Source organism: Prunus mume, linkage group LG6 (assembly GCF_029339155.1).
Source record: "Prunus mume cultivar Tortuosa linkage group LG6, ASM2933915v1, whole genome shotgun sequence".
Lineage (NCBI taxonomy): Eukaryota > Viridiplantae > Streptophyta > Magnoliopsida > Rosales > Rosaceae > Prunus > Prunus mume.
Genome location: NC_142703.1, coordinates 14,322,383 through 14,345,996, shown reverse-complemented (window position 1 = coordinate 14,345,996; position 23,614 = coordinate 14,322,383). Strand labels below are relative to the sequence as shown.

The following is a 23,614-nucleotide window of genomic DNA, read 5'->3' as shown; positions in this document are numbered from 1 at the left end:
TGTGGTTCAATCTCTTTCGAAAATGAGATCAAGCATTGAACTAGCATTGAAGTGCATTCATTAACTTTCACACTTGCATTAAAATGTGAAGTTTTGAGGAATGCTACGTAAGTTCTGCATTTTCATTGATATAGGCTGGATTTTATGTTTCTTCTCTCGTTGCCCTGTATTTGTTCTCCTAGGCATAGACCCGTAGCAAACAAGTGTTCCATAGAAAACTCTCTGGTATTTTTAGAGTTTATAGCTTTATAAAACTGATAGAATGGAATAGAAAACTATCATTTACTTATCTCTTCCAAATATAATTAGAAGGGGAGAATCATCAAAATCGAAAATATACAAGTAAAGATGAAAATTCATTTTTTGTAATAATAAAATGAACAAGTACTAAACAGTTCTGCCATGATTTGGAAAATAGAAGATGCATTCATTAGCTTTCTTTATTGAGAAATTCATTGTGCTGAAAACTTGTTATGTCTGTTTACAGGTCACTGAAAATGGTAAACAAGAGCGTCACCGAGTCGCAACAGTGGGAAAGTTCAGCGTGGTATGGGACTTTCAGCAGGTGAAGAACAGTGCCCATGAATGCTACAGGAACCAGCAAGGTCTTAAGAGTTGTTATTGTTACAAGATTCTGTTGAAGGACGAGTCCATCGTGGAGAGTCGTTTCATGCACGACAACTATGCTGTTACAGACTCCCCGGAAGCTCCACTAGTGGTGGCAACCCCCATGAAAGTCAGCTCAATCAGTCTCTCTGGCAAGAGATGATAATACTGCCGTACCCTTTGTATATGAGAGTTAACATTGTCATCAGTCTTGTACCTACGGGATTCGCTCTAATGCCTGCGTTTCAGCTGCTTGTCATTGTAACTCAGATTTTTTTTAATTTTTTTTAATTTTTTAATTTTTTCATGGCTTCTTGTTCTTAGCTTCTTCTGCTTGTATCTATGTGAGTTGTTCTAACTGGTGTTTTCATACAGAAGTATAAAATAGGGTTTCTTATTAATGGTTTTTTAAAATTTGTGTTTGTACAAGTTCCGTCTGCTAACGTTGAGCGATTCTGATTTCTGTGTGACAAATTGGATTGTGCAATTGAATTTCGTTCAGGAATGTATAGTTCTTATAACGTACTCACGGATCAGCTCTGCCGTAGTATTATTCCAGCATTTAATATGCCAATTTGAAAAAAGCGATGAAAATTTAAACTTGTTTGATTAGTACCTAAAATTGTTCATTAAGATAAGGAAAATGTTTTGGAGCAATTACCAAAACCACTGAAAAATACTTTCTTCAAGAACTTTGTTCATGAAGAAAGCACATTTAACTCTGTTCACAAACGGTCTCCACAGTCAAAGAAGCTTTGAACAAATTATCATTCGACTAACATTTTCATTTTATCTAGAGCAAACTTTAACATGATTTTTTTTGTCATTGCTAGGGAGGGGGAGGGGGAGGGGGAAATATTGTATTGGGTGACCTCAAAATCGTCTTTTACGTGAATCGAACTCGGGTGCTGAGTTTTATTGTATACCAAAATACAAGAGTTTATAACATTCTCACGGATCAGCTTTGCCGTATTGTTCCATCATTTTTTTCAATTTTTTTAAAAAATATAACCAACAATCTAAACTATTCTAAATTAATCTAACTTCGAAAAAAAAGGACTCGAACTTAGCTGCAATGGGGCAAGCTAACCACCCTGACAAATTTGCCTAAACCAAGTATGCAAGCCTAAACCTACTTTACCCTACGCAAAATGATGCTTGTTAGAAGCATTGATGACGCACTCTTCCAAAAACCATAGTATTTCATTAAATAGCAGAAAAATACACACCCAAAAAAATTCTACAAACTCAATGTGAAACTTTCTACATCTTTTGAGTTCAGCTTAAAACATTCATAAAAGTGCTAATGAAGACTTCTTAGTCAAAAAATAAAAATAATATTATGAAGCTTTAGTGAATAATAAATGAAGATATGTGGAAGCTCTAGTGAATCCTTTTGAAGTGTTTACGAAAGATATTTTGGTGGCAAACAAGTAATGATGCAGCATTGCAATTATGACTTGTGCCATTTCTCTATTATTTGTAAAATTCATATTTTATTGTGAATTTTAATCCTAACGTTTATCTATAGAAATTGCTTGATTACAGGACTGTACTCGCCTCTATGAAACATAGTTCAAACCCAGATTCCAATTTATACCTGCAACATACAAAGTTTACATAAGATATACTAAAACTATTACGAAAACATGAAGATACAGACCTGATACCCATATCCACACTACTCACACTATCATTAACACATTAAGACACAAAAATGATATCTACTAACACTATTGTCAACACATTAAGATACAGAAATGATATCTACTAACATTTTTGTCAACACATTAAGATACAAATGATACCTACTAACGCTATTGTCAATACATTAGGATACAGAAATGATACCAAATTGGAGGGAAAAACAAGCTGCACAGAGAAGGCAGTAGAGCATTAGAGAGCCACATAGTAGACAAAAATCCACAATCATGGGGTTATTATAACTTTGAACTCTAGAAACTGCCTTTTTATTTTCATTATCAAACAAAAATAAAAAGGTGTCAAATTTTCTTTTATATGTTTTCCTATAGTCACAACAATCTCATTCTGTTCTCTTATATCTGTCACAAACCTCAACACCACCAACTACCACCTATAATTAGTCAAACCATGGACCTCATTTTCGACTGAGGAGAACGACCACATATTTTAAAAGGCTCAAGGACTGTGATCTTACTACTTGATTATTTATAAACAGATAACCAATGAGCTCATACCAATAGTGGAAAGAGGTGATTAAGCTCTCCAGTATCCTAATATTAACGTTTTATATTTTACTTTCAACACATGAAATACACCTAGATCAAAGACTCAAATGATTTACTGAAACTAAAACACAAAACCTAGAAATTTCATAGCTTTGCTCTGAATCTGTACATCCATACATAGTCCATACACACAAATGCATACACATGGAAATTTGATATAGAAAATGAATCTCAAAGACCCTTGCTATAGAAAATCATGTAAGACTGAAAAATAAATCAGATATAGTCTTTAGGAAACTCACAATACCTCTTGATCACTTACATGATGAAGGGATGCTTGCTTCAATGACAGATGCTTCTGCAACTCTACGATCTCCTTATGCAGTACAATCAATGGGGCTAGAGGGGGTGGATTCTGCAGTTCGATTGATAGAGCAGGCACCTATCATATTTATAACTGAAGTGGTGTGTTCTTCAGAGATTTCTTCCCATTAAAGAAATCTGTCAAAGTATTCTCGAGCACGAGTCTTATCTCCATGTCCTGCACTTATTAACACATAAAATATGATATCCTTGTGTTTATTCCTCATCAAGTAGCTCTGCACATGGTCTTTTACTATTCTGTATAGCTTTACAGCTGTGATTACATTTTAGATTAATACAAAACCAACAGATCAAAATGATGTATGAATCCCAACTTTAACCGTACATATCATGTATTAATCCTTGTACAAATAGGACTCCTTTAGCTCAATTGTTTAATCTGCCCTTACACTCTCTGTATGAGCAACAAGGTGAGTTGTAAATGGACTCTACTTCTGCGTTTGAGCTATTTATCAAGAGAAGTTGGAGTCCCACATCGAAGCAATGATAAAACTTAAGGTGTTTACTCCTTTATAAATAGCTTCCCCCCCCAGCCATAATTAACAAGTTTAGTTTGGCTATAATTTAATCTCATGGCCAGTTAATTCGCTTGAATACATATCTCTGTTTCATTGCAGATTTAGAAATTGCAGATTGAGAAACACCCATTGCAGATTTAGAAATTGCAGATTGAGAAACAGAGGTGTGTATTCAAGCTAATAAACTGCTCAGGGAAATGTTTCAGTATAATTTTTTTTATCTTTCGTCTTCAATCTTAATATAATTATAAAATTATAATTTTTTTTATAAATCTTTAGAATTTAAAATATTATATAATAATTATTATTATATAATCTTTATATCTTTATATATATCTTTATATATATAATAATTTTATTCACTTGAATTGCTCATATTTCTTGATCTTGGTAAAACCAGAATAACAAAGCTATTTATTCTGCGTTAGTAATCTCCTCCACAGCCTTGATGTGCCAAAAATCTCCATTTGCCTACAGCTAGTTATATGCAATTGATACTATCTATTTTGACACGGTTCATACTCAGATCGAAACAAAGCAATGCATATGGAGTTTGAGAAAATACCGAGCGGATATGGGATCGTTAGATTTTAAGCTAATGACTTTAGCTGCCGTTTGAATAAACACCTAGTTCTGCCCTGCCAAAAATAAAATTATTGCATTGAAAACATACGTTCTTATAGGCGGAAGGCGAGAGAAGCATGAACCAAATTGCATTCTCTAGAAGATGCCATTGCCATTACTAAACAACATAATGAATTAAATATTCTTGTGAATTTGCTGGTTTTGATTTGAATGTTTTTCTCTGGACATAAATTGGGGTTAGGTTGATACCACATGTAAAGAGATGATTCATATCATGTTAGTTTTATTTGAAATATCCTGTCACGCATTTGGCATTTGTAATGTACCCCGGGGAGGCTTCCTATTGCTATTTGAGAATAGCCAATGCCATAGAGTCAGAGGGAGCCACAGCCAAGCCACTTGATAATAAAAATAAAAAGCTTCTATTTCTAAAGTAAATAAATAAATGAAAAGAAAAGAGGGTGGAACAGAACACTCCGCCATTTCATGAGAACATTAACATGTTTTGGCAATCCCATCAGGTTACCCAAAAAGAAAGTTCAATTAACAAAATAAAGCAATAAAACAGACCTTATATTGAAAGTACCTTAATTTTGTTAAACATGCAAAAGGGACACCTAAAGAAACAAAAGACACAGCTATGCAAATATGCAGATACAAGACCTAGTGCCATCTGCATGCCAATTCAATCCTATGAAGCCAAAAGTGTTTCCACCTTTGCAATTTGATCCTCTTCATTTTTCGGTGTTGGGCTCCTGTTGGCCTCATGATATAAATCATGCTTCCATTTCTCACCGCGACCACCACTAGATTGAAACCCTTGTCTCCCACTGAATCTATCTCTTCCTCTATAGTTGCGGCCGGCACCACCAGTGTACCTTTCTCTCAAAGGAAAGGAACCCTGCTGTGCCTCTCCCCTGTAAGGAAACCTCTCTCCTGTAAATTGCTTCTCAGATCTATCCAAGTGGCGTGGGTTGTTGCCTCTTTCCTCCCTTTTTCTACTTCCTTCTGCATCAGGATGGTTTGACTTTGCAATCTCTGCAGTTGTTTTGTCACCATTTTCAGACTCCAGTGGAATCTTCTTCTCCCTGAATGCAGGTCTTTTCCTTTCCGGTGGTGGATTAGCCTCCATTTCAAAGAACCCATTATGGCGCCAGGTCCTGTTTTCATCCCCCTTGGGTTTCTCATTTTTTGGCCGTGAATCATTAGTTGTTGTCTTGCTCACTGTCCTATCATCATACCTATCCTTGGAATCCCTCCACGATCCACGTTCTAAAATAGAACAGGAAAAGCAAATTACGCTACTGATACTGCAAATGATATTTTCCAACACAAGAAAAATAACAGACATACGTTGCATAGATTATGATGAAAAATAGCATGAACCTAGAAAAGAAAGGGGTTTTCCTTTCTTTTTTCTTCAGTATGATATTTAAATTTTAACATGTGAAAAGGAATGGCGATTAATAATTGAATAAAAAATTAAGATAAGAAATCTCACCGGCAGCTGAACCACGACGAGAGCTTCGATCAACTTGCCTGGCATTACCACGCTCATCGTGCTGCTATAAGACATGCACAGGCAAGTCTAATATTGTTATATACAAGGATGAACTTGAAGGAATAGGGCCGATCAAGAATCCCGCTACATCAGCCACGAAAAAAGGTTTTCATACACTGGATAGCAACCATATGAGTGAGTAAACTCAACAGAATTTCAGGTTATTAGACGAGCAATTTCCAAGTCATGGTGGAAATAAGGTTTAAGCATGTCTTCCAAAAGTGTTTCATGTCAATTCAATTGAAAGGAAACGTAATAAAGTTACAGTAGTTTCTTGTCCAGTTCTGCCAACTCATCTAGTAAGAAATATCTTACTTTTGAAGTAAAAGTTAATCCCCTAAACCACATAATAAAATGTAGAGTAATAACAATCACTTACTACAACCTGCTAATGCCTAACGATAAACCCACAGAAATGTAAGTGAACAACTTTAAGCCTCCTAAATTGCTCTAAACTGAGGAAAAATATGCACACAACTTTGGAAGGTAGTGGATGAGCTCCTATGGCAGTTCCTACAGCATACAGACTAAGGACACATTTAATACAGAAGACAGTTTCCCGTCATAGACTCTGAAGTTAGACACAGCCAAAAAAACATAAATAAACACAAGTTGCAATTCAGTAACTTACAATTTTGCAAGACGGTACAATTATTATCACTAAGCTAAAATATCTTCAGCAATAAGTATTTTACAAGATGATCTAGACATAGAATCAGAATCCTAGAAACACAGGATTCTGAAGATGATATGCGTGCTAGAGATTAGCTCATCATTATACAATAAAAGCAAAACACGTCGATAAGATTCATAAATCTATACCCCACCTGAAAATAAGATCGTGACCGGGGTACATCAGTTGGATCAGAAGAGAGTTTGGTTCCTTCTAGATGTCCACTGGGTTTCTTATCAGACTCTTTTCTGGATGCCCCATTTTCAACCTTCGAGTCAGTTGCTAATGGGGATTCAAGTGGCAATGTATCTTGCAGCCTGGGCTGGTGCTTTTGATCCTGGTCAGACTGCTTTGCACTTTCCGAATTACTTTTGCTGGTGACTCTCTCTTTTTCGTCTTTTCCATCCCTCCTAGACCTCTTAGGACTAAGAAAACCCATGAAAATCATTAAGAATGACATTCTACTTTTAAAAAAAAAAACTATTCTTATCTCATTATAACCATGTTACAGACATTTTCCAGAGACAAATCAACTTTTAAATAACCTCTTTCAAACCCAAACTTAAATGAAGACTTAAGCAGAGCCTTACCACATAAAGCTAGAATCTTTTAATCAAATACGCATAAAAATGAAAGATTTACCTTGTTTAAGGCCACATATTTTTCCTTCTAAAATCTAACAAAACACATAAAAATACAAGCTTAAATTCATATATTTTCAATTTTTTTATTATTGAAAATCTCCAATGTTCTTCATTTATCTCATAAAATTGATAAAGCCAAAACTGAAAGAGAAAATAACGCAGAATAAATAGTTTTGTTAATACTATCATAATTCAAATTCACTACAACACTACAGCTTTCAGAGCAGTAACTCAGTTTTAATGCATTAAATCCTTAAACCCATTTAAGTCCCAAATTTGATTCACACACGCATGTTATGCAGAGACAAATGATACCTGGGTTCTCTGTCAAATCTGGAACGATGTCGTCTTGAGTCGGAATCCCGACTGCCTCGTCGCGACATAGGGTTGTGGGAATTGGGGAAGAGAGAGAGAGAGAGAGGACTGAGTCCCTGGAAGTGTGGGCAGAGAAGTGTAGCTTAGGGTTGCTTCGTATCAGTTGCGGGTGTTTGTATTTTGCGTGAGAGATGCGATTTTGACCGCAGGATCAGGGCCGGAAATTTGATCACAATTAAATACTCGGATTCGTGCCACGTCAAACTTTTCTTTTAATCCTTTTTTCTTTTCTGTTAGGATTGATATGGATATCTTTCTTCTTTTTATGCTTTTTTGCCGACGTTTAGTAAGGGAAAAGGGAAAACTCATACACACAATACAAATAAGCTTGAATCACTTGGAAGCACACTAAAGGTATGAGGCAATTCAACTAATGAGATTGAATTCAAGATCACAATTTGTTGTACTATAGCATGGATTTAATTTGGCTTTGGTTAATTTTTTTCTTTTCTTTTAAAATCAACGAGTGAGAGGATTCAAACATGAGTCCTCTTCTAACATTTCAAAGAAAAATATCACTATATCAAGAGCTAGTTGACATCAAACATTATCTTAGAGACGATCAGTCAATCATTGTTTTTTTTTTAATCAACCTTTTAAATTCTTTGTAGGTTAAATGATTTAGTGAGGTAGGGTTTTTCCATGTTAATAACCCCCTTATTGTAAGAAAATTGTACATCTTTCTTGGAACATCTCCAAGGGAGACGTCAAATGCAAAATGTTAATTTGAATTTGATGGCTTATGTGGCAATTTGACACTTTGGAAAAAACTTAACTCCACCCGAAATGCCAAATATTATATTTTTAAAAGTAAATAGGGGTCCATATGATGCACAAAGTTTTAAAAGAGAGTAAATGATAGTGAGGTCCATGACCAAAAAAATATTAAAATAATATTTGGCATCAAGCTTTTTGATATGTTATTTTTGACATCTCTTCTTGCCTTCAAATTCATGTAGGATTTGACTACTCGGTTGGAGCAGCATGAAAACAGCTTTAACATTCAATGTTTGTCATTTCATGTTCATGCAGCAATTTGACATATTGGTTAGAGATACTCTTAGGCTACTCCAAAATATATTTCAATGATCAAATACATCTATATTTTACATCATCCTTGTGAGAAAATCATCCCCACCTGAAGTTGTTTGGTTATCTAAAATGTGCAAAATAAAATGCATTCATTAGATAAAATTAAAACGAATATGTAGATAATCAGATGACAAAGTTCAACGCCCCTAACCAACTGCCATCCACGTCTGCACTGCACAATGAGAAAAGTCCATATTCGCGGAAGCCTCTGCTCAATTGAGACAAAACCAAAAGTACAAGTGGACAGAATCATAGCTATGACAAGACAACTGGAAATCTCCAACTAGTCAACCAAGACTTCTTTTTATTTATACAAGTCTGGTTAGGTCGATTAGGAAAATTGTGTGAGTGAAACTCCTCTGGTCGTCTCCTAAGGTCAATTGGAGTCTCCGCCAAGAACAATGAGCAAGTCTAACCACAAAAACAAGAGCAAACCCACAAGCAAGGGACCTCCATGTTTCTCTGAGTTTGGTCAGAAAGCTAAAGGTTCTCGCTTTAATTCTTCTCTACTTTTCTAAGTCTTTCATGTATGTTGATCTATTAATCTGTTAAACTCTTACTGAAAAATAATGGGTAGGATCTCTTTCCTCTTTGAGATTTGTGGATTTTCTCTGTATATCCCACCGAAAAATCTGTTTCTTTTTCTCTTGTTTTCTTTACTTTGAATACACAGATGGTCCTATTTTTCTTTTCTTGCATTGCAAGAAGCCTATTAGAGTTTTGTTGTTGTTGACGCAGAAAAATGGTTCGGCACTTTCCGGCGCAACTTGGTGATTAAGTCTCTTCGGTATCGATGTCCTCGGTAGTCGTCCCAATCTGTAAGATAGCAAACACACGGTAAGTCCTAGGGCACCGGTGTGGTACCGGCCGAAGGCTCTCCGATGCTTAAGTAAGTTCGGATTTAGTAAAGTTGAACTACAGATCAATAGGGAGTATGCCGTAAGTTCGATTCATTACCTCCAAGCTGGGATGGTTGTCCTCTTTTATAGGCCTTGGGAGGTGTGCAATTTGTTTAGAGTTTCGATGTGGGACTCGACATCGCCAGTTAATGGGGCCACGCGTCCAAGGGGCGAGGTTGCCCTAATGTTTCGATCGGTAGGTCTTGTATCGAAGGTGGGTGCCGAAGGCACCCCATGGCCCTGGTTTAGCCCACGTGTTCGATATTCATTAGCTGTTCATTTTGGTATAAACACGAGTCGCCCAAGTCCCCTTGCGAGAGTCCTCGGAAGGGATTTGAAGTTGTCTTCGGAAGGAACCATGGCCCTACCGTTCGGTAGCCCAACTTGGGGAAGGGGCTAAACTTTGTCCCTTCCGGCATTATCACCCAGAGGGACGCTTGGCGGTCGGAAGGTCGCGTCGGTGCCGACGGTGAAGGGACGCGAGCGCTTTGATTTCCGTGCCGGCGTGCCGTCTGTTCCCCACGGGATGAGCGACACGTGGCGAAAGTAATGATGGCGCGCGCGCGCGCCGTTTGGTTTTTCGAGAGTACCGTTGCCAACCACCCCTATAAATAGGGATGACCGGAGGCGAATTCACTTTGCATCTAGTGAGAAGTGAGAGCTCTGTTGAGGCGATTTCCGACGAGGGCTTCCGTGTCAGCGATTTCCGACAAATGTTAACGGTAACGACGATTTCGGCGTTTGAACGGTAGGAAAGGCGATTCCGATATTGCGAACGGCAGCGACGCGTTCAAGAGCAGATCGTGCTTATCTTCCAGAGTACACATTAAGGTACCGTTCGGCACTTTCCTCTTTAATCTGCTGCATGCTTTAAGAGTTACGTCCTTCCTTAGTTCGAACTAGACTGACCATAGGGTTCCATTCGGTAGTCTAGTCGCCATAGGTAGCGATGTAGGGATCGGTAGGATAGCATCCGGCATGAGCTTTAGTTTCCTTTTTCCATGTTTTTGTAGATGTCTGATAGCGAGTCATTCTCCGAGCGCGAGCCCAATGCGTTTGATGAGGAGTCATCGGACGGTCTCTTTGACTCCAACGGCGAAGCGGCAGGGCCTGATGCCGAGGGTGGGAGTGATACCGACGTCGAGATACTCGGCGAAGGGCCCACCCATTCCAACACACGGAGTCGGAAAGGGGCTAATGACCGCTCTGTCCCGCTGTCAATCGTCTATAGTGACGACCGCCACGTGGGCCTCGGTATGCCTGGGAGGCGAGCGGTAGCCGTCCGAGACCTCCACCTCCGGCCCCGGAGAGTCGGCGCTAAACCACCATCCGGGCCTAGGGTATCGGTAGTGTACCCAAGCAACCCTAGGGTGCCCATGGTGCCGAAGGAAAATTTATTCGGCGTCGACTATCTTGGGCCGAACAAGATTACCGATCGGGAGATTGCCAAATTTCGAGCGGAATACCGCATCCCCAACTCGGTGCGGATGAGGATCACGGGCCCTACTGAATCTCTTAGTACGCGAAAGATGGCGAGGTAGTCTTTTTACCGACGCCCTTGTGCAAGGCGTCGCTGTTGCCGTTGGCGGTACAAAGGATCCTAGCCCAGATCGGCTATGCCCCGGGCAATTCAACCCCAACTGGGTGGCCCTCATGGGAGTGATAACGGTCTTGGCATGGTGGCGAAGGAGCTCCTCATATGAACAGTTCTTTCATCTCTACAAAGATTACTAAGTCCAAGTGTGCCGACCACGGCGGATGGGTGCAAAGTCTCGGGCTGCCGATCGTGGCCACTTTGTCACCGGTGGTACCGACTTCACGAAGTCATAGAGGAATCGTGCGGTGCTCCTCTCGGCGATCGGGAGTCGCCGACACCGTCCGATTCCGCATTCCCACAACATTCCAAATAGCGGTAGGACCACGGTCGTTCGGTACCTTCTTTGGGTTCCTCGTTTACACCGTAAGTGATCTTTCCTCTGTTATTCTTGTAGGTAAATTGAAGCAGCCGATCGCAACGCAGCCGATATCTAGCAAGTGGAGAGAGTGAGGATAAAAGTCCTGCCGAGAAGAGGGTGTATCCGCATGATTCCTCTTCACCACCAATCTGATTCAGCCCAGGTCGATCCTACCGAGAGTAAGTATACTGTAATTTACAAATTGTTTTTTTTTTTTTGCGGGTCTTACGAACCCTATTTTCGTAGTGACGGAAGAGAGGAGAGCTGCCGAGGCTAAGAGGATGAACGAGTCCTCCAAGCGCCGTCTCATGATGGGCTTCAGGGAAGAAGAAGAAGAACCACCGCAGGGCTCGGCATCGGTAGACCAGGACCGGACTGCTAACCGTCTCCGTCGGCTCACCAACGCCGACTCGGCCAGCCGGGCGGCGCGGTCGCCCTCTCCGGCCGAGGCGCCACTACCGAAGGACTTCCTCCGAGCTGCGGCAAACGGCCCTTTACCGTCGACCTAGATGCCGAACCGCCCCAAAATGTGGACGGCAAAGGCCGAGCCTCTTCGGGCCATCTTCGCTGCGACAACGACGAGGAGCTGCCGATCCGTCACCTCCGCGAAGACGGTCGGTTCGAAACCACATGATCCTTGGTTCGCAAATGGAGCGAATGAGATCGAGGAGCTGCCAAGAAGCTCCTTCGAGAGGAGGCGGTCGCGCTTTCCGTCCTTCAAGCATCGGTAAGTCCCGAGTATTCCGTGTTCACTTGCCGCTTCGCTTTTTATACTTTGGCCGCGTGCCCTGCATTACTGCGAGCCGATGGACATGTGGCTTTGCATGAAGCAAGCCATCAATGATGCCGAAGGCGAAGAAGGCTTATGAGGACGGTAGGGCGGGGTTGCCGAGGTGGCAAGGCTATCCAGATCATGCGAACTGGCGAAGGATTTGCGGTCGCCGAACGGCAGGTCGTGGTTTACGAGTCCAAGTTCGCAGATCGCCGTCGACCGAGGTCGGCACTATCGCAAAAGAGGCTCGAGGCGAAGGAAGCCGCTGAGATGGCTCGGAGGAGCCTGAGCCGCCAAAGCCGGAGATTGAGGTGCCGTCCCAGAGGCCATTCGAAGTATCATTGCTCTCCCGATTTCTCTACCTTGCATGACAAGGAGGTGGGCTCGGAGATGGTGGATCTCATCTACCGATTCAAGCGGTACAATCCTGGGACGAAGCTCAACTTGAACTTCATTGCCGATCCTCCTCCCTTTCCCGAATGCGTTCATGAAGAAATGATTGAGGAGTATGAAGGGAAAGACGCTCCGGGAGCCCGACGCCAGTGCCGAAGGGGTGGATGCCGAGGAGGCTACCTAAAGGCCCTTCATCCTTGTCACCTGCTTTTATTTTATGTAATTTGATGTCGATGGCATTTTTGTAATTTCGTTGCAACTCTGATGCCGTTGGCATCTTTTGTTTGGATAATTGATGCCGTGGGCATATTTTTATCGAAGTTGCGTTTTGATTTTAATTTAATTGCAACTTACTTCTGAATCGGTAATGTACTTAGGAAATTTTTCTGTTTAATGCCGAAGGCTCTCAAAAAGAGTCATTAGCCGTTGGCCAATAAATGTAGGGAATTGAAACCAATAGGCGTGCTTGCCGATGGCTAAGAAACGGCCTGTAATTACCGAAATCTTATAAAGGTTAATAAAGGTTGCCCAAGTTGTCCCTTAATTGGTAGGATAATGGCGATTCCAAAATGTGTAGTTCACTGCGATCGATGGTCCCTACCGTATCTTTTTTTTTTTGAAAAAAAATGAAGAGAGTTTGAAAGGTACAACAAAGGTTCCGAATATATGAGCCGAAGGCCCTTTCATTGATAAACTGCCGAAGGCAAAGGTACAATTTGGAGTCGTTTTACAATTTAGAACCCGCCGTTGGCTAGGAAGCGCTACAATGCCGGTGTGTTCGTAGAGAGGCGAAGGCTTTGGGACTCCTCCGTAACCCTGCCGTAGGCTGGGTGACTTCATTTGAAATAGTACTTCAAATGCTTTACATTCCAAGGATGACCGAGGGTCTTTCCGTTGGAGTCTCTGAGTCTATAAGTCCCGATCATTTGGATACTGGATGATTTCGTAGGGTCCCTCCCGGAAGGTCCGAGGGTTCCTTCCGTGGGATTCTTGGTTGCCAAAGAGACTTTCCGCATGACCCAATCTCCGATTCGGAAAGAGCGGGATCGACCTGAGTCATAGTGCAGAGAGACGTTGCTTGTAAGCCGCCCAAGGTTGGCTTGTGCTCGGCGTTCTTCGAGCGGTCGAGGCTCAAAGCAAGCGCCTCCTCATTAGCTTTCGGTGCGAAGGTTTCCGTTCGGTAGGAAGGCTCTCGATTTCTACCGGGACTATCGCCTCGAACCGAAAGCCATGGAGAATGGTGTTTCCCGATTGCCGTTCGGTAGGATGTCCGGATGGCCCATAGCGCCTCGGAAGCTTTTCCGCCAGCTCCTTTGGCTTTGTCCGTGCCGTTTCAACGCTTCTTGACAATTTTATTCATAACCGACCTGTCCGTTCGATTGGGGTGTCTTTGGCGAAGCAAAGAACAGTTGATCTTGAGTCGGTGCAGAATTCCTAAAGACTTCCGAATCAAACCGCTGCCGTTATCCGTGACGATGGCGTAGGGGATGCCGAATCGGCAACAAATGTTTGTCTAGACGAAATCTTCGACTCGGCTACCGTTATTGTCGCTAGGGCTTTGGCTTCTACCCATTTGGTGAAGTAGTCTACGACAACAACAGATTTGACCGACCCTTGCCCTCGGCATTGGACCAATTAGATTTAATCCCCATTGGGCGAACGGCCACGGGCTCACGATCGGTGACAGCGGCTCGGCAGAATATGAGGGACACTACCGAACCGTTGGCATTTGTCACACCTCGACTAATGTGTTCGCATCACAGTGCGAGTCGGCCGTAAGTACCTGTCGGAAGACCTTGTGTGCGAGCGATCGGGATCCGAGTGGTCACCGCAGATTCCACCGTGGACATCCCGAAGGATGTAGTCCCCGCTCCTTGGTCGGGCATTTTAGATACGGCGTCGTGTAGCCTCGCTTGCGAACATCGCTGATGATGTATCTTGCCGATCGGTAACGGAGTTTCGAGCTTGGGACTTATCGGTAGGAAGGGCTCCGGTTGTCGAAGGCATAGATTGGAGACATCCATGTGTCTTCGTGCCGAACGGTACACACCTCGGGGCGGTTGTACTCGGTTGGGATAATATCTCCACCGTACCTTCCTTCCAATCTTGTCATTTATTGCCGAATCCAATCGTGAGAGCGCGTCGGCGTGGCTGTTTTCGACACGGGATCCGCCGTATCTCGTAGGCTGGAATTTTTGTAGTAGTTGGTGAGCTGCCGATAGGTAGGTCGACATGGAGGCATCCTTCACGCGAAGTCTGCCGTTATCGATTTACTATGAGCCGAGTCACCGTGAATGCTGATCCGCCTCGCGCTCATGCTCTTGGCTAGCCAAGGCCGCCAGAGGGCCTCATATTCTGCCTCGTTATTGGAGGTCCGGAAGTTGAATCGGAGGGCATACTCGATTTTGCTACCGTCCGGTGGTTAACACCCGGCACCACGGCCTTTGCTGGTTTGCCGAGCCGCCCACATGCGGATCGAGAGAGGAATGTGTCGAAACGCGTCGGTATCCATTTTCTCGGTGCGGTAGGGATGGCGCTCGGTGATGATGGTTTCGATAAGCGCAGAGGTGTGAGCTCGGAGATGAAGTCGGCAACGGCTCGACCTTTTCCGCAGCCTCGGCTTGAGGCGTATGTCAAACTCCCCACCCGATTGCCCATTTGACCAATCGTCCCAATGTTTCCGGCCGAGTACCGCCGAAGAGGTGGTTCGTCGAATCGTGATTTCGTCGGAAGTAAGGGCGAAGTCTTCGCCGAGACGACGGGGCTAGCCGCTCCAAGGGTGGTACAAGCTCGCGCTCTGAGCGCTTTGCGACATAAAAATTGGTAGTTCCCCTTCTCGGCTTCCGTATAACACCGAGCTAACGGCAGTGTTGGATACCGAAAGGTATAGGAGTAGTACCTCTCTTGGGATCGGTTTTGATAATAGTGGTGCCTGGCTCATGTAGTTCTTCAAGTTTTGAAATGCCTGGTCGCATTCGGAAGTCCATGCGATATGATGTTTACCCCCTTTCAAAGCTTTGAAGAACGGTACGCATTTGTCGGTAGCCTTGGAGATGAAGCGTGTCGAGCGCGACACGTCCGGTGAGGCTCAATGTCCTTCTGCGTCTTCGGCGTCTCCATGTCGATTATGGCTTTGATTTTCTCGGGATTAGCCTCGATTCCCCTTTGGCTGATCATGAATCCGAGAAATTTACCGGAAGATACACCAAGGCGCACTTTGGGTTCACCTCATTCGGTAGTCCTTTAGAATACCGAACATGAGGGCCAGTTTTCCAGTGCTCCCGCCGTTCGGTTTTTTACTAACATATCATCGACATACACCTCCATGATGCTGCCGATGTATTTGGCAAAAATCCGGTTGACGAGCCATTGATAAGTTGCCCCCGCGTTCTTCAGGCTAAAGGGCATGACATTGTAATAGTACAAACCGCGATCGTGATGAATGCCGTATGTTCTCTATCGGCAGGGTCCATGAAGATCTAGTTGTATCCGAATACGCGTCCATGAAGCCGAGCACATGCCCGGTGGCATCGACGAGCTGGTCGATCCTCGATGCGGGAAACTGCGTCGCTTCTGACAAGCCTTATTCAGTCGGTATAGTCGACACATCCGCCATCCTCCTCGGCCTTCCGAACCATGACCGAGTTGGCAAGCCAAACAGGTACGTAGCTTCGATAAAGCCGATGGCTTTGAGCTTGTCAACTTCGCACGCATTGCCTCGTACCATTCGGCATCGCACGATCGGCGCTTTTGGTTGACCGGTTTGTGGGCGGTGGAGATGCCGAGCTTGTGGCCGATGACATCGTGATATGCCGGGCATATCGTCATAAGACCAGCGAAGACTTCCGCCGCTGCCGTAAGAAGTCGATGCGAACCGCCTTCGGAGGTCGGGATCTAGATTGGTGCCGATCTTCACCCACCGATCGGGAACTCGCTCGTTCAGATTACGGTCTCGAGCTCCTCGGCGGGCTGCGCCATCGGCGTTGGGTTTTCCTCCTTGGGGTCGTCAATAAGTTCGCTACCGTTCGGTAGTCCCTGCACGGTCATGGCTTCCATTGGCGGTTTGCTAGCTACCGACTTAAGGGCCGTGGCATAGCACGTCCGTCGTTGGTGATCACCGGATGACGCCGGTACCGTTGCGTGTTGGGAACTTCATCAACAACATGTGGGGAGATAAGTGGGCTTTGACCTTGGTGAGTGCCGTTCGCCCTACGATGACGTTGTATGCCATTGGGTAATCGACAATGAGGAATTGGTCGTAGGTCATTGTTTTCTGGGGGCGACGCCGAAGGCGTAGGGCGGTGATGCTACCGATGCGCGGGCTTGCTCCACTTGGCATACCGTACGGTAAACCATCCTCTGATAGGAACTGTGGTCCTGAAGTGGTTCCTATTTGTTTTGTTTAGGAATTGTAGGTTGATTTTTATCGCTTCCTACAGACGGCGCCAAAGCTGTTGACGCAGAAAAATGGTTCGGCACTTTCCCGCGCAACTTGGTGATTAAGTCTCTTCGGTATCTGATGTCCTCGGTAGTGCGTGCAATCTGTAAGATAGCAAACACACGGTAAGTCCTAGGACACAGGTGTGGTACCGGCCGAAGGCTCTCCGATGCTTAAGTAAGTTCGGATTTAGTAAAGTTGAACTACAGATCAATAGGGAGTATGCCGTAAGTTCTGATTCATTACCTCCAAGCTGGGATGGTTGTCTTTTTTTATAGGCCTTGGGAGGTGTGCAATTTGTTTAGAGTTTCGATGTGGGACTCGGATATCGTTGTGGGACCGCCACGCGTCCAAGGGGCGAGGTTGCGATAATGTTTCGATCGGTAGGTCTTGTATGCCGAAGGTGGGTGCCGAAGGCACCCCATGGCCCTGGTTTAGCCCACGTGTTCGATATTCATTGGCTGTTCATTTTGGTATAAACAATCGTAAACTTACCTCTTTTGGTAGGCTTGCTTACCAGTGGATATTCCAGGAGCCAGAATTTAGCTTCACAACCCACAGTGATGGTGGAGTGGTATGTTCTTATCATGTCACTCCCTTCAAGCGATTAAACCGAGTACGCTCGATTGTTTTCAGAAAATTACTTCAACCGCGGCAAAGAAGGGAGGTTGCTCAACTGCAGCTGTGGCAGGAGCACATATACATACAAGAATGCAAATTTTGACTGTCGAATCGATACGGATTCAATAGTGGGTGTGGCTATATACAACTTACTGTTACCTCAGAAGTTTCAATTTGTGTTATCTTCATTTGTAATTAGCATTTTGTATTTACCCTTGTGATGACAGATTACTGGAACCCTCACTTTAAATGAGAAGTTTCACAAGCACGAATACTAGCGCTTCATTCAGCTTGCCTGATTACCAATCAAGCAAGGTACTTGGTCTCACTATTGCATATTGGAAAGAAAAAAGAATATATATTCAATCTTGTTGTGATTACTTCTAACCTGAAAACAGCTCTTAAAAATTTATCATCGCTCGATGATTACCTTTTGTATCTGGCTCACTGATCACTAGTGAGAAAGTTCAAACAAATTGAAAATTGTCACTTTGCTAATTCAGAATTTCTACTGTGAGGACAATAGCTTTCTAGCTTCTGCCAACCTTTATTTGAGACATTTTTGGTTTGAAATACTACAAGAATTGGTGCTCTAGTTAGGAAATATGTGACAGGAAAAAGAAAATTTCTGTGACAGAAATCGCTCATTTCCTCGGACACGTTTTCAAATTGCCACTTAACCTTTGAACAGATTGTTTTTTGAAGAGACACAGACTAGTCACCCTATCTTATCCCGCACAACAATAATTACTATTTTGAACTAAAAAACAACTCACCCATCTTGATTTTAGCTCCGGGTTCGAATACGCCAAGAATATGCTGCTCTGTCCACATCTGTGGCTTTGAACAAGTCCCCTGCAATAACATTTTCAGCAGCTGTCACTACTACAAAAAGTGACAAAGACGACCAGAAAAAAACGACGGTCTAAGTGAAAACCGTCGTTGTTTTTTAAAAGACGACGGTTCTATAAAACCGCCGTATAATAACACCTTAGACACCTAAAAAATGGAGATTCAAATGATTGTTCATAAACAACGACGTACCTAATTAAAAAACCGACGTCTATTTGAAACAGGATTTCCGCAGTGTAAAATCAAAGCAAATAAAGAACGGCAGAAGTTATGAATCGACCGAAGTAGAAAGTAAAGACGACGATTTCAAAAAAAGCCGCCGTTTTTACGCAGAAAATAACACAACCAAGTTTTCGTATAAGGCGCCATATAATTACAAATAAATCCACGACGGTAAAATACAAAATATCGCCGTATTAAATTAATGTACAACGACGAAAAATAAAAATATATCGACGTCTTTCTCATATAATTCTACGACGGTATCTTTAAATCTCACCACGTTTGTTTTTCATTTAACGACGTATTATAAAATTTAACGTCGTATTTATTCCCTTTATACGTCATACCTTATATTTAAACCGTCGTCTTAATATGAATTTTTTTTATCAATTTATTTCTTTGATTTTGTTATCATACGTCATACTATATGTAAAGATGATGCTTTTTATAAATAAAAACCGTCGTCTATTATATGTAAAGATGACGATTTTATAAAACCGTCGTCTATTATATGTAAAGACGACGATTTTTATTAAAAACCGTCGTCTACTATGTGTAAAGATGACGATTTTTTAAAAACCGTCGTCTATTATGTGTAAAGATGACGATTTTTTAAAAACCATCGTCTATTATATGTAAAGATGACGATTTTATAAAACCGTCGTCTATTATATGTAAAGATTACGCTTTTTATAAAAACCGAAAAACCGTCGTCTATTATATGTAAAGATGACGCTTTTTATAAAAACTGAAAAAACCGTCGTCTATTATATGTGAAGATGACGCTTTTTATAAAAACCGTAAAAACCGTCGTCTATTATATGTAAAGATGACGCTTTTTATAAAAAAACCGTCGTCTATTATATGTAAAGATGACGCTTTTTATAAAAACCGTTGTCTATTATATGTAAAGATGATGATTTTTTTAAAAAAGGGTCGTCTATTATATATAAAGATGACGCTTTTTATAAAAAATGGTCGTCTATTATATGTAAAGATGATGGTTTGTTATAATAACCGTTAAATCATGATTTTTCATTTATAACCGTCGAAATTTTTTGTCCCGTTACTTTATCTCTGAATGTTTATTTTTTTCGATTTTTGGTGTAGATGATCTCGAAGTATAAACAAACAAGTTTGACGGTTGGATCGTTGAAACTAGTTTCTTAGAATGCGTATGCCATCAAAACAATATATTCACTAACAATTAAGAGTTTATTTATACTTTCGTTAAATATAACATAAGATTTTGTGGTATCCACTAGTGTAAATATTTTAAATTGAAGATCAAATTCAGTCATTGTATTCATATAGGGTCAAGGAGTGTAGCGGTAAAAAATCATCAAAATCGGAGTTAAAATAACCGTTAAATCATGATTTTTCATTTATAACCGTCGAAATTTTTTGTCCCGTTACTTTATCTCTGATTGTTTATTTTTTCCGATTTTTGGTGTATATGATCTCGAAGTATAAACAAACACGTTTGACGGTTGGATCATTGAAACTAGTTTCTTAGAATGCGTATGCCATCAAAACAATATATTCACTAACAATGAAGAGTTTATTTATACTTTCATTAAATATGACATAAGATTTTGTGGTATCCACTAGTGTAAATATTTGAAATTGAAGATCAAATTCAATCATTGTATTCATATTGGGTCAAGGAGTGTAGCGGTAAAAAATCATCAAAATCGGAGTTAAAATAACCGTTGAATCATGATTTTTCATTTATAACCGTCGAAATTTTTTGTCCCGTTACTTTATCTCTGAATGTTTATTTTTTTCGATTTTTGGTGTAGATGATCTCGAAGTATAAACAAACAAGTTTGACGGTTGGATCGTTGAAACTAGTTTCTTAAAATGTGTATGCCATAAAAAAAAATATTCACTAACAATTAAGAGTTTATTTATACTTTCGTTAAATATAACATAAGATTTTGTGGTATCCACTAGTGTAAATATTTTAAATTGAAGATCAAATTCAGTCATTGTATTCATATAGGGTCAAGGAGTGTAGTGGAAAAAAACCTTTATTGTATGGAAAGATGACGCTTTTTATAAAAACCGTCGTCTATTGTACGTAAAGATGATGCTTTTATAAAAACCGTCGTCTATTGTATGCGTAAAGATGACGCTTTTTATAAGAAAACCGTCGCCTATTGTACATAAAGATGACGCTTTTATAAAAACCGTCGCTTATTATATGTAAAGATGACGCTTTTTATAAAAAAACCGTCATATATTATATGTAAAATGACCAATTTTTTTAAAAAAGCGTCGTCTTTTAAAACACGCTAAAAAATGGCCGCTTAAGTGAATTCGCGCTCGATAAATTTTCAAATTTTCACCCGTCTTTGAAAATCTTATCTCTCATTAACAAGCGTCGTCTTTTAAAACACGCTAAAAAATGTCTACTTAAGTGAATTTGCGCTTGTCAAATTTTCAAATTTTCCCCCGTCTCTGAAAACCTTATCTCTCCCTCCTTCTGCACTCTCTAAAACACCCTCATGAAACTCTCTACAAAATCATCAAAAGATCGATATCAATGAAGGAGTTGAGAGATTAAGGTCTTAGCAAATCCATAAGATGTAGAGGGATGTTCTGTATTTGAGAATCAAAGCTGGTTGAAAGGTTTGATTTGAAAGTCACCTAATCTCTTAATACCCTTCTATATCTTGCTAGTGAATTCTGGATTAGTCTCTTTGCGTTTTTGGTATGTTCTTTGTATCCCTAATTTCAGATTTTGTCTCTCTTGATTTGTCTGATTTGTTTACATATTTTTATTTATTTCTGGTTTCTTTTTAGATTTTCTGATTTGGTTATCAGGAGATGAGGAGGAAGCTTGCAGATTTATAACTTTTTATTTTGCAGGTTTTCTATGTGAGTCGTATGTTTTTTTGTTGTTGAAAATTTGCAGGTTCTCGATGGTCTTTTTTATGCTCATTTTACAAGTTTTCTATGGAAATATGGACCAATGGTAAAATTTCTCTTCCACCTAATTTTTTATGTTTATAATCTTAGCTTCTTCTTTTTCTCTCTTTGTCATTTTGATTTATTTACAGGGATGATGGAGGAGACTTCAGTTGTGCATCATTTGTATGTTTGGATGAGGAATGCTTGGATTAGGAGTACGTAGGTCTTGTTAGGAATTATGTTTGTTGTAGAATAAAGATTGGTTAACTATGTAATAACTATTGAATCTTCAAGTTTTATGAAAGAAACTATTTTTGATAAAGCATTATGGTTGGTTTTCTAGTTAAAATTGTTGTATAGCATCATAGGAAATCAAAAAGCATTATTGTACGTAAAGATGACGTTTTTATAAAAACCGTCGTCTATTGTATAAAGAGGACGCTTTTATAAAAACCGTCGTCTATTGTATGTAAAGATGACGCTTTTTATAAAACCGTCGTCTATTGTATGTAAAGATGACGCTTTTTATAAAACCGTCGTCTATTGTATGTAAAGATGACGCTTTTTATTAAAAAAACCGTCGTCTATTGTATGTAAAGATGATGCTTTTATAAAAAACCGTCGTCTATTGTATGCGTAAAGATGACGCGTTTTTATAAAAAACGTCTATTGTATGCGTAAAGATGACGCTTTTATAAAAAACCGTCGTCTATTGTATGTAAAGATGACGCTTTTATAAAAACCGTCGTGTATTGTATGTAAAGATGACGCTTTTTATAAAAAGGTCGTCTATTGTATGTAAAGATGACGTCTTTATAAACAATCCACGACGGTTTTCATAAAAAATCGTTATCTTTACATACAATACACGACGGTTTTATTAAAAACAGTCGTCTTTCCTCCTATAATTAACGATCTTTACCTCTAAACAACGACGATTTTCTTTAAAAACCGTCATCTTTACTGATAAACAACGACGGTGAAAAGCCGTCGTAGTTTGAAACCCAAATAAACGGCAGTCGATTTCACGACCGGGTGAAAACCTTTTACACGACGGTGGTTTCCCGTCGTCTATTTCGATTTTTGTAGTAGTGTGTAGGGAGTTCAAGCATTGCCCTTGGTATGGAGACAGAGTACAAAACTGCTTCATTTCTCCAAGTGCAGTGCAGGCATTTATATGAAGAGTCTCAATTCTGATGCTTCAATAATTCTGTAGGTCTTTTCATTTTGAAGTAACATGACATTAATAAAAAGAAATTCAATAATAAGTTCAAATTACAGTTCCGATACTTATTAAGTTACAACTGCAGCATTTCATGGGAGAACCTCTACAACTATAATGATAGTTAAGCTCAGTTAACTAAATTTTTTAACAAATATAACAAGTTTTGCGGAGGCCAAAGTGCAGATTTGAATTACAGTCATTATGTCACCGTGCTAAAGGAAAAGTATGACACTAATATCCTATCGTTGTGAAATTTTTTAGGGCAAACAAAGGTGACTTGCTAACAGCATCATGTGTTCTTTATCTCAATAAACAAAAGAAGCATGCAGCAGTGGTAGAGTTCACTCAAAAGCCGTCAACAAAGAGAAACACCTTGACAGTTGGAGGATCATATGCTGTTGATCATCAAACAGTAGTGAAAGCTAGACTTGACGATCACGGAGAGTTTAAGACTGTTCTACAATACAATGTTAGACCCAAGTCATGCCTGGCTCTCTCTGGTGAATTCAACACCAAGGCACTTGACAAGATTCCTAAAATTGGGTTGGCACTTTCTCTTGTTCTTTAAATGATTTCTCAATTTTCATATGCCACTGGAGCAATTTCTTTGTCCCCAACTGATAATTTGTCGGTTGGGCAATATGACCAATAGATCTGTATGATTTTGTCAAGT

At 40.8% G+C, this 23,614-nt stretch overlaps 1 protein-coding gene, 1 long non-coding RNA gene and 1 pseudogene across 4 annotated transcripts; 1 reads left to right on the top strand and 2 right to left on the bottom strand.

Moving 5' to 3' along the window:
* Positions 1–2,178: 2,178 nt before the first annotated feature.
* Positions 2,179–3,802, bottom strand: LOC148916205 (uncharacterized). 2 transcript variants are annotated; one of them, XR_016128062.1, is made up of 2 exons: positions 3,124–3,802; positions 2,179–2,206 (listed from the first exon to the last, which is right to left on the bottom strand). It is a non-coding gene; the product is annotated as an uncharacterized LOC148916205 (long non-coding RNA). The 2 variants fall into 2 exon arrangements; XR_016128063.1 differs by having other exon boundaries at positions 3,139–3,802.
* A 1,053-nt stretch (positions 3,803–4,855) lies between these two features.
* LOC103335094 (uncharacterized) lies at positions 4,856–7,659 on the bottom strand. 2 transcript variants are annotated; one of them, XM_008238096.3, is made up of 4 exons: positions 7,497–7,659; positions 6,692–6,962; positions 5,805–5,868; positions 4,856–5,575 (listed from the first exon to the last, which is right to left on the bottom strand). In XM_008238096.3, the coding sequence occupies exons 1-4, from the start codon at positions 7,562–7,564 to the stop codon at positions 4,995–4,997; spliced, it is 984 nt and encodes a 327-aa protein (XP_008236318.2). In that variant the 5' UTR covers positions 7,565–7,659; the 3' UTR covers positions 4,856–4,994. The 2 variants fall into 2 exon arrangements, with proteins under 2 accessions (XP_008236318.2, XP_008236319.2); XM_008238097.3 differs by having other exon boundaries at positions 5,805–5,865.
* A 1,390-nt stretch (positions 7,660–9,049) lies between these two features.
* Positions 9,050–23,587, top strand: LOC107881446 (mitochondrial outer membrane protein porin 2-like; annotated as a pseudogene).
* The last annotated feature ends 27 nt before the right edge of the window (positions 23,588–23,614 follow it).

Coding starts and splice junctions, on each gene's coding strand:
- LOC103335094 (XM_008238096.3), bottom strand. CDS start 7,564: ATGTCGCGACGAGGCAGTCGGGATTCCGACTCAAGACGACATCGTTCC. Junction 6,963..7,496: donor AGATTTGACAGAGAACCCAG/GTATCATTTGTC, acceptor GGGTTTTCTTAG/TCCTAAGAGGTCTAGGAGGG. Junction 5,869..6,691: donor GGTCACGATCTTATTTTCAG/GTGGGGTATAGA, acceptor CATGTCTTATAG/CAGCACGATGAGCGTGGTAA.